At 52.9% G+C, this 11,097-nt stretch overlaps 1 protein-coding gene across 1 annotated transcript; it reads right to left on the bottom strand.

Annotated features, from left to right (window-relative positions):
* Nucleotides 1–642: 642 nt before the first annotated feature.
* LOC119104328 (zinc finger protein 646-like) lies at nucleotides 643–10,499 on the bottom strand. The gene is made up of 6 exons (XM_037228026.1): nucleotides 10,478–10,499; nucleotides 9,359–9,644; nucleotides 7,390–7,614; nucleotides 4,540–4,721; nucleotides 1,453–1,571; nucleotides 643–882 (listed from the first exon to the last, which is right to left on the bottom strand). The coding sequence occupies exons 1-6, from the start codon at nucleotides 10,497–10,499 to the stop codon at nucleotides 643–645; spliced, it is 1,074 nt and encodes a 357-aa protein (XP_037083921.1).
* Between the last annotated feature and the right edge of the window lie 598 nt (nucleotides 10,500–11,097).

Genomic DNA, 11,097 nt, shown 5'->3' with positions numbered 1-11,097 from the left:
AAAGCTGCCTAAACCGGCTACTGCAACCAGCTTTTACATATTTCGCCAAAAATCCGCTCCAAGGAAAAATCCACTATCGCGTTGATGCTTCATGAGTAAGATGTAGTGGCAGTTACAGAAGTTACAGTACAATACAGTACGGATCTGGTGCACAATATGCAGGGAGAAAGATCTCAGCATCGAGTAAGGTAATCACGCAAGGTTGCATCACCAACACGCTAGCAATGCATTGGTGAGTACTCCTCTGCAAAGGGGCCGTCAATAATACGGGTGCCATCAATTCATGTCACGCGGAACGCACGATTGTTAGGAATACTGCTACAGGCGTCTCGCAGCTCTGGATCTACCCGCACACTAATCCCTGGCTCTCGAGTCCACGACGTGCCAGCCCCGGATTTGTCGTTCCACTATACACGGCGGCCCCGACTCTGGCGTGGCGGTCCTTGATCTGTCTGGTCACGATGTGCCAGCCCCGGATTTGTCGTTCCACTATACACGGCAGCCCCGACTCTGGCGTGGCGGTCCTTGATCTGTCTGGTCACGACGTGCCAGCCCCGGATTTGTCGTTACACTATACATGGCAGCCCTGGCTCTGGCGTGGCGGTCCCTGATCTGTCTGGTCACGATGGGGCTGCCACGGATTTACTGAGGCGCGATGTGACAGTCCTGGATCTGTCGTGACACGATGTGGCAGTCCTGGATCTGTCGTGGCACGATGTGGCAGTTCTGGATCCGTCGTGGCACGATGTGGCAGTCCTGGATCTGTCGTGGCACGATGTGGCAGTCCTGGATCTGTCGTGGCACGATGTGGCAGTCCTGGATCTGTCGTGGCACGATGTGGCAGTCCTGGATCTGTCGTGGCACGATGTGGCAGTCCTGGATCTGTCGTGGCACGATGTGGCACAGGCACGGTTCCACCGCGCCTCTTGTGGCACGATCCTGGTTGCTGAGTGGATCTGCCGCGGCGCGTTAACGCATTACTCGTGCCTGTGCGTATCCACAAAATGCCGCTGCATAGACGCGCCAAGGCAATCTGGAGCGGTCGCAGCAATATGGTGCGGTCTGAAGCAGCAGATCACTTTGGCTTTGGCTTCTGCAGGTGACTTTCGGCGACATGGAACCCACGGCCACACGCGCCACCTCCAGAACCGCCGTCCTGACTTGCTCCGAGTGCGGCGTTTCCAGCCGCGCACACTCCCGTTCTCACCCACAGCGCGATCTCCAGAACTGGTCTTCGGAACACCACTCGGACTTGAAGCACCACTACCACCACCCGGCTCTCGGCCGACGCCGGTGGCACTCTTGCCTTTAGCGGCGCAGGGGAGCGCCGCCGTGGATAGGCGTCCAGCTCTGGTCGGAGCGCGTCCCGTCCGGCGCTCGGCCTGCCCCCGGAGCCTGCGGCAGCAGCGGCGACAGGCCCATCGGGCGCGGGGCCGCAGCGCTCGTTCGCACCAGCCGGTACACCTCGCTCTCGGAGCGGCCGTGGACGTCGCGCAGGTGGCGGCGCAGCGCCGACACGGCGCTGAACACGCCGTCGCAGAGCGAGCAGGGCCGTGCGCCCCGGCGTGCAGCTGCCGGTGATTGCGCAGCGAGCCCGGGTTCTGGAACACGCGGCCGCACACGTCGCACGTGGCCGCCGCCCGCCGCCGCTGCCGGGCAACGTCCAGTGTCAGCCAAGGTCCTGCCCGTCGCCACGTCACGCACGATGACGTCACGGTCACCACGTCACGCATGATGACATCACAGTCACCACGTCACGCATGATGACGTCACAGTCACCGCGTCACGCACAATGACGACGTCGCCGCTACGCATGGCACTACAACCACCCGGGTCACGACACCAGCCGCACTGAGATCGGGGACGCCGCTCGGGTAGGTATTCGTCTGCGCTGACACGGGTGTAAAGGCTCAGGGTCTCTCCCCATCCTCCCCGCGCGTCGATGTCCGCCATTGCTCCCCAGCGTCAAACATCCAGCAGCCTTCCCATGTCAAAGGTTAGGGCAGCGGCTTGTCTATATCAACCGAGGGCTTAGAATAGCGCTAAGGTGCTAAGCTGGACTCGAGAAGGGAAACTGAACTGGGTTAAAAAGTTGAGTAAACAACACAGGCGATTATATTGAGAAAATACGTCTCCAAATCTGCGGTCGCTGAGGTGCCATGGGGGTTAACCAGGCTTGCAAGGATGGGGAGCAGGGAAAATAGCTGGGAACGATACATCTTGGCAGGGTGCATCAGGACAAACATTTGGCGCACTCCATTCTCGTCAGACCAAAGCTGGTGGCTAGGCGTGGTTCCAAATGTAAAATATTGCGCAACGTTGAAGTCGCTGCTGGTATACAACATGCAAAATGTGTTATGAAGTGCTGATAACCGGAAAAACTAATCAACGTTTATAATTTATGTTATATATTACGATTGGGAATGACGTGAGTATGGGCAACGGAAACCTAACCTTTAAAAGGAAGCAGAATATTGCCTACCAGATACGTCGTGAAAATCGAAATGTTATGGGTTGATTCTTCGTCAGAAGCGCTCACGGGCAGCTTCCACCATTGCCAACATCCGGAGTCATTACAACCACAATGTATGCATGGTTTATCATACATCCGGTGCAGCACACAGACCCAGACCAACCGAACACTACAGAAATAAAACACCGCACAGGCAATACAGGAGGCACTAGCCACGAGTGACGTTTGGCGCACATAGCAGCGCAGACGTATCTACATTAAAAACTCCGAGATGATGAAGATGATGTGGGCTTTCGGGCCCCGATATCTGGGTACGGAACAGACGATCTCAAAACTGGTTTCCATCGCGGGTGACGAATGTGGCGCGTCGACGGGCACAACACCAGCCGGACGAGCCTGCACTGAAATAAGGAATCCCCTTCCGTCACATTATTAGCCGGGGTCATTCCCATTCCAGGATAGACGACACGATCCGTAGTTGCGGTACATTTCGTTGATGCCAGGATAACACTGCATCTTGTGTAAGGCGCAATTGAGGCGAAAAATATACAGTTCGGTGTTGTGCGCGACACGCTATAAAAGTACAGAACAAAGCACCAGTGGTGTTGCCCTTAGCCGGCTTCAGCATCTTGACATCCCTTCACTTGTATCAAAATATCGGTGAAAATCCACGCGTCTTTAGTTTAGGAGGGAAGGCCATGTCATGTAACGCATTTTACTTACCGATGATTGGACAAAATGCTGCCATCAATGTTGGCGTTATTAAACCATGACAGCGAGCATACAGCGGGTGTTATACAGCGCGCAAACAGTGGGTGACAAAGGTTCCATGGTCAAAAAAGGCACGTGACGACTCGGTGGAACGAACACAATCAGCGCGAATCAGTGCAACGCCCGAACGGGCTTAAGTATCGAGATGAACCTATCATACTGAGGTATCTAGAAAAATAAGCACAAAAAATCAGTATCGGGCCCAAACTACTGGCATAAATTGATACTTAGCGTAGCTTATTGATGTCATGCCAGGTACGAGGCGTTCACGGTGGCAACAAAATGAGGCAATGTTTCAAAATCGATTTCACTCATACATGCAAACTATCGTAATATGATATCGCAATTATCGTAGTACCACGGCATATTTCAATAGTCACAAAGTTGGCTGAAAATACACCGCAGTCGCCCAAGGTTAACGCCAAGAGGCACGGCGGAAGCACGCGTACGTGGTTCAAGCTTCTTATCGCCTAGACACAATGCGTTATGAGAACCGCCTAAATTACGACTTGGATATCGCATGATTTTGATAATATCAATGAAAAATACCCAGCAACATTGAAACGAAACCCTTTACTGCGCATCCAACGCGGACAAATATTAAATTTATATGCCACGAACACCTTTTGCCATTAAAAAAAAAAAATGAACAGCTCATCCCAACCATGTCGCCATTCACCGAGAGAAAACTGGCAAAACCATGACGATGCCTGCTACATTAGACTGAATCGGCGATGATGGCATCCAGAGTAAAGCAGGCATAAGATCCAGCCGAAATCTAATGTGAAGCAATGACAAAAAAATCCCGAAAGAATGCGCCCCGGGGCCATCCACATCCATCTTTCAGGCGAATTACACTATGGGTGGACATATCACCCGTAACAAAATACCAAATCCACAGGAGGAAATGTGATATCCGACTACAAAAAGCCACGCAACGGCGCAGCCATCAAAAGGCATCACTACGAAGATCCCACCTCAGTTCACTGGCCGCAAATAGCCACCCCGCACACCCACACGTACACAATCGCATACGCTCGGTGGTGCCCTCGTTTAAGATGTCCAGTCACAAACCCCGGACGTCTCGTTCTGCAATCCGAGCGATCCACGAGCGTTCTTCAGGCACCGGCCGTCACGACCTGGCTCAGAGCGGGCCGGTCACTACGAGCGAGGGGCACCGCGCCCGTCGGCGTCGGCGGTCGGCCAGGCTCTGGGGAGCGCGCCGCCGGTGCCGGCTGAGGCCGAGCCAGCCGGAGCGCAATCTTCACCGGCCCGTCATGAACTGGCTCCAGGACAGGCGGTCTTTAGGCTGGTGGGGATGATCTTGCGGACGTCCTCGGAGGAAAGCTGGTGCGCCACCTCCATGTGGCGGCGCAGGTCGGCCACGATGCTGCACACCTTCCCGCACACGGGGCACTTGGTGAGGCCCAGGTGCTTCTTCTTGTGGTGGTACAGCGACTCGCGGTGCTTGTACGAACTGCCGCACACGTCACACACGTTCCTGTTCGCTGCAACAGGAGAAGCCAGAGTCTCAATGAGGTGGAACATTACACGCCAACGCTGATGTGACCGGCACGACTCTGCAGCCGCGGCTGCTACAGACGCATGCCCTAGTACGATTGAATTGATGGATATGGCTGACACCTATGCCTTATGGCGTGCTCCTCATCAGCAACTACACATGCCAATCTAAAGGGCACAATTTTTCACGTGTCCATAATGACATTTATAGCAATACAAAGTTTATTTGTTCATAGCGAAACCATTCCGCCCATCATTTCGCAGGCGTCAGGTGTCAGGCTACGGAATGGGAGACCTCCAGAAAGGGGCATTGTTTCCGCAAATCGCCATATATACACAGATTCAGATTTGCTGATAAGACTTTGTTTCGCGTTCCGGGTATATGGATTTTTCTCTGAAATGCCTTGTATCTGTCAGGTATGGCATATCAGCTGGGCAAAAAAATTATGTCACGCTGACTTCTTAATGATGACTCGAGAAGTCACCTGTGTGCTGATTCTAACCATGCACTTACACAAGTTAATGTTTGGCGGCTCAATGTTCAAGAATATCCCACGGAATTGACCTCCAAACAGGTGTGCACGCGCGCACTCAGAGCCTCTCTAAGGAGTCTTTAAAGGGTGGGGGTCATTCTAACAATATGACGAATCCCATACATGGATTCACCTAGCCTACCCGTACATTCCAGTTTGTCTCCGGATTTAGGCCCCTTCGTTCTTGCACCCGCATGAAACGCGGTGAAAACGATGCAGTGCATTGTATGCGGTACGCGGAGGGGCTAGGATGGGCTAGGATGGGACTAAAACTGGGATAAAACGGCAGTGAGTGTGGGGGAGGGGAGGCCGGCCAGTGGGGGGGGGGGGGGGGGGGGGAATTGGACCGAGTGTGAGACATTTTCTCCTGTCAACACATTTCAGGCGCATTCGGTCGAGGGAAAATCATTCAACGAATTCGCGGATGATCATATCTCTTATTCGACGTGGACGATTATCTCCCCATAGTCATCCACGGAGATTCTTCATATGAGTTCGGCCGACCCGGAAACTATCCCCCAGATGTGTGTGCCATGCGTCGCACACAGTCAACGGTCATAACTATGCATAGCAAAAGATTCTCCGTCTTGACCGTGTTCTGAAGATTTTCCGGGATTCTTTCTCAATACGAAAAATTATCTGGGAGAGTCTTCCGTGTTGGCAACGCCGAACAGTCCCAGACAAATTTCCAACATTCCGGACAATTCCCGATATTACCTGCCGGCCAAACTCACGCTGCAAAGGCAAGGTGAATAGCTTACACACTTGATAGAGAAAAATCTATTTTCAAAATCTCTCATCGCATCTGCTTAATGCGTCGCCACTAAAAGCGCCACTAAACATCGTCACTAAAATATCTGGGATCTGTTCAGCGTTTGTTTTCTTTGAGAAGGGACCACTAATTTTTGAAGCCTAACCTGTGCGGAACAGCAGACATATTTCCATGAACGAGCTGCAGCCTCTGTCCACTGTGTCGCAAATCATATCAAGGTGACGTTCTCATGTTCCACAGGACCAAGCTTAACTATAGGCTGCTCAGAAACATTAAAGCACGAACCCGTAACAGCTAGTGACTGGAAATACAAAGATGTCAAGATGCCAAACGAACTACGGTGCTCCGCATTACACGTCAAAGCACGACGTGGTGCTGCACTGCATATTGAAGGTCAAGACAAAATCAATTTGGGACGGACCAATCTTCCACATGCATTGCGCCACGAACTCCAGGCAAACCATCACGTCAGTGTGATGATCAATACCTATATATATGTATATATATATATATATATATATATATATATATATATATATATATAATTCGTACTTGAGAATGCAGTGGATGCCTACCAAGCCCACATTACACATAACCTAGCCCACTTAAGTATTCGAAAATGCATATGGATAGTTGAAGTGGTTTATTAGGCGAGCACTCGTGCACTGGTACATCCAGCATCGAGTACACTATACGAGGTACACATATACAATGAGCACTCAGAATGATTTAGTGCTATGGCGGTATCTTGTTGATCGGCGCTACCAGAATTCCCGACACAGATGCCAGCCTGGCCAGATCAAGACAAATCTGCTGGGACATGGTGCGATACAGGAGAGCCGCATCCATTAAGTCACGAACTTGTACATTGTGGTTGATTCCCCGCAGTCTTCTTCTGCAGATACCCGTACGAGGCCCTGCCCGAGGAGACCGCCTGAATCCTTTCACAAGTCGCACTAAAGACGATTACTGTAATCCACTCACTGTCCAAGGAGGACCCAATTTTCCACTGGACGAGTGACCACTCAAGCCTTTTGCGCAGCCGACGCCATGCTCTGCGGCGCTTTCTTATAGTCTAAAACAACTGAACTTTCGGCTGATGTGGTGTAACGTTACATATATTCACGTCCCAGTAAATGTGGGTCAATACCCAGATGTTATTCACGTGTTCCAACGTTGCTCTTATCTTCCGCCGGAAGCACCCGGCCACCCGGCCACATGCACCACTGATGCTAGGCGCCACAATACTGGAAACGACTCGTCACGTCTTCCGCAATGCGTCTGTCCGACAGACGCCTCTCGTGCCCCAGCAGAGTTACGGCGTTGGCCACCGCTTCGCCACCATCAGATTGATCGAGCTGCCGTCAGCCGGCCGGGGTATGATCGTCAGTCGGACCGCCTCCTCCGCTCCGACGTCGTGCACGACGCGCAGGTGCATCCGCAGGTTGTGGACATTGCTGGAGACGGCGCCGCAGCGCGGGCAGCGCGTCAGGCCCTCGTGGCTGCGTCGGTGATTGGTGAGCGACGAGCGGAACTTGTACACCCTGTGGCAGTGCGGACACGGCCAGCCGCGGCCACCCGCTAAAAGAGAGGGGTCCGGGCCTAAGCCAGCCATCCGCGCAGCGTCCATCGGCAGCGCCACCCGCGGGAGCCTTCCGCGGATGGCTGCTGCCTCCCATACTGTGGCCAAGCAAAATGTTGGATATGAGACCATGTGATCATCACAACACGCGAGAAAAGTCAAGCTGCTCAAGTTGCGACCCCAGATGCACGACAGCGATTTTTACTCATCGTGCCAGGCTTTACCTCCGGCAGTTCTACACTTTATCTCCGCGTGCTCGGTTCCTACGCATACATACTTCATGCCCACCCCGTAACCTCCATACCTTGAACCATCAGTGACCAGCATCAGCGGTGTCCGCAACTTCCGAGGTTCACGGAGGGATCTGATCTGATCGGCATTCACAACACCAGGGCCGGGTAATGCGTGGTGTTTCGTTATCAGAACATGCAAATAAAGCGCATCAGTCACGCCTCCATGAACAGGCTGAAACGAACTGGCAAGGACTCTGAAGCTGTTTTATTTCATGCCAAAGAAGGTCTATACTAGACCAGGGGTAGCTCATCAGAAACAGTACGCATTAGTGCCGCGATGCGAGCGTAGTTCCCTAAGACCAATAGCAGATCTGTCACGGCTGAATGGATGATTTCAAAAGCTTCACGGATCCATAATATTGGTCACATACGAAGCAGACCTTCACGGTGTGAATGCTAAAATTTACTGCCGCCGTGTGCATTGAGCCACTGTTATTGCCACTATTGGCCACTATTAGCCAATATTGCCAACCCCATCGAGCCACTATTGGTACAACTAATGAGCGGCTGAGACTTCGCAAGCGTGACTACATATGCCCGTGACAGCCGCTCTCCGTACTCCAGCTGCGGGGCAGCGTTTGAGTCAAGTTTCAATGAGGTAATACTGCGTAGACCATCTGAGCTTAGCCCGAACAGCTTTGTTGTTGTGGGAGTGGCTCCCTGCCGGATCAGTGGACATGTGTCCACTGTGTCCACACGTCAGATGAACAGCGCTCACTACAACGCATCAGTCCAACTCGCCGCTGTCACCGTCGGACTTCGGGCGGCCAACATGACACCAAGATCAAGCTGCTCAGAGGCAGGGTGCACCAAAACCACTTCGAGAAGTCACACCCATCCAGAGGTCGGATGACGACCGCAGACCAACAGAGGAGTACGGCACAACAGTCACATCTCGAGCAGACAGAGGCCCACTAGCAAACTGAAGATCGCAGCACTGAGCCGGGATGGCGCGACGTGACATAAAGTGGCTGTGCTATCGGTCGATACATCACGCACTGGCAGATCAGATGGCTTCGATGGCGTGTAGCCCAAATCGCCACATGCGGGTGCTTGCTGTCAGTTGTAAAAAGGCAGGCTATTTGCCACCTTAAAAAACGAAATGCATGGTGCCGGCAATTTTCCGACAGACCAGGGTACGAATCTGGCTTAAATCGCGCTACAAGTGACCTATCTGATCCGTAAAAGTAAGTAATAGAAAACTGTTCATCGAGATGTGATTTGCTCCGCCAACTTCGCACTTATATCGTGCAATTGCAAAGGAAAGTGCAATTGACGATTCACTCGAGATGGCCCCCGTTGCCCAACCGTAGTGCTACAAGCCGTGGGGGTGGTATTCCGTGATACACGTCTCAGCGGTCCATGCCGCGGTGCGGTGGGAGGTTCCGCGCGGGGTTGGCTGGGAGCGCCAGCCCGTGGGCGTCGCTGGAGCGGTCAGCGATGCGCGCGGCCGACGGCCGAGCCGGGGCACTGTAGCGATGCCGGGCGGCGCCCGGTACCAGGCGGCGCACGTGTTCCTCCGACATGCCGTGCACGCTCTGCATATGCGCACGCAGCGACGCCACCACGGAGAGAGTGCGGCCGCACACGGGGCACGTGGTGCGGCCCTCGTGCGCCTTCCTGTGCAGCTTCAGCGAGGTGGGGTGTCGGTATACGGAGCCGCACGTCTCGCACACGTGGCGCGCCGCGTCGCCGGCAGCTGCGGCACAGAACACGCGCTCAGGGCCCGAGCCGGAGCCGGGACGACAGGCCTGGCGCCGTGGAGCCCACCCACGGGCTCAGGGCCATACGGGCGCTCATCACGCCGCACGGGCATCGGCGGACATGAATAGGAATCGCAGCATACATGCCAGTTCAGGTGACTAGTAAGTCCAAAGAGAGCAACTGAATCGAACCAAGAGTGCGATGCAGAAGTATACATTCATATCGCAGGTGGCTTACCTCGGTTCGTCAAATTGCGACAGACGTTCTAGCTGCTTCCACGTAACGATATTTTCGTAACGCAAGCATCTATTCGGGATGCCATGCATAAACTGCTGAGTCATAGGGCCGGTCTTCAAGACCAGGCCCGTTGACTAAATAACTTCACATGATATTATCAATATGCTGCGGACTAGTAAGCATTTTCAAATACGGAAACAACACAGAACTGTTCCTCAGCAACGTGGGAACTATTGGTTTAAAGGAAGTTAGGAAGCGTAGGCAGTGATACCGATTGTGTGGAAGGGCCCATACGGAGTCTGATGCGCAAAATAACCTCAGGTGCGCGCCCCCAACGGACGCTTGTTACCGCGTAGTTGGTGCACAATGTCTTGTAGACAAAGTTGCAAAACTCTCACAAATCCTTGCTGCTTAGGCGGCGAGCAAGACATGATGCATATAAGGCGGAAATAGAACAGAAGCACGTTCTGCAACACACCGACGTAGCATCGGGTTGGGATAGAGCGGGTCGCCCCAGCGTGTTAAGCTGGGCATTGTCTTGTAATTGAAGTGAGACTTGATTCGTCTGTGGCCTCCCACGCAGGCTCTGACAACCCTTCTTGCCATTTTCCATCGTCGATTGTGCCAAAGTCTGCAATTAATTTTGGCTACAGAACGGCAAAGTCGTATCCATGTTAAATGGGCATAAAGTAACACCAAGAGGATGCAGGGTAGACCTAGACTCGTCACTGTGTTTCTAGCCGAGCTAAAAAAAACTGGGCCACCATAGCTCGAACCGTTGAATATTGCTGACGTCAGTGACAATGGTAAATACATTTGTGAGCTTCCTTCGAACGTGAATCAGGAAGGAGGTTAGCAATGCAACGTTACACGCGTTCCAAGAGCCGTATTCCAGCTTTGCGCAAATTATACTAATGGAGTTTTGCCCCTGCCAGTATATATTGAAAGCAATTGAGAAACGACGCTTAAGGCGCAAAAACAACGCAAAAGAAAAGCGAATGTCTGCACCACTTCTCAACAGGGATACGTCCAGGCGCTGATATATTTCCGTAACACACTGGTGACAACTGGAGCACGGACATTATAACAACCTGACCAATGGCTGGTTGGCGACCCAAGGCCAATTGCACATTCATCCTGTCAGGTGCCAGAAACACAGCATGTTCACGTCATGCATTACCAAGCGTGTTAACACAGCACACACACAATAT

This window comes from Pollicipes pollicipes, unplaced genomic scaffold (genome assembly GCF_011947565.3).
Source record: "Pollicipes pollicipes isolate AB1234 unplaced genomic scaffold, Ppol_2.1 Scaffold_6052;HRSCAF=7182_pilon_pilon_pilon, whole genome shotgun sequence".
In the NCBI taxonomy this organism is placed as follows: Eukaryota; Metazoa; Arthropoda; class Thecostraca; order Pollicipedomorpha; family Pollicipedidae; genus Pollicipes; species Pollicipes pollicipes.
The sequence above is the reverse complement of the archived record's forward strand: the minus strand, read 5'-3'. Positions and strand labels throughout refer to the sequence as shown.

Bases quoted from the DNA above. Each gene is read 5' to 3' on its own strand.
- LOC119104328 (XM_037228026.1), bottom strand. From the start codon at position 10,499: ATGGAAAATGGCAAGAAGGGTT. The intron at 7,615-9,358 runs GCTGGCGCTCCC...GCACTGCCACAG, and splicing joins CGCTCCAGCGACGCCCACGG to GGTGTACAAGTTCCGCTCGT. The intron at 4,722-7,389 runs GTAACTCTGCTG...CGTGTGCGGCAG, and splicing joins GCGAAGCGGTGGCCAACGCC to TTCGTACAAGCACCGCGAGT.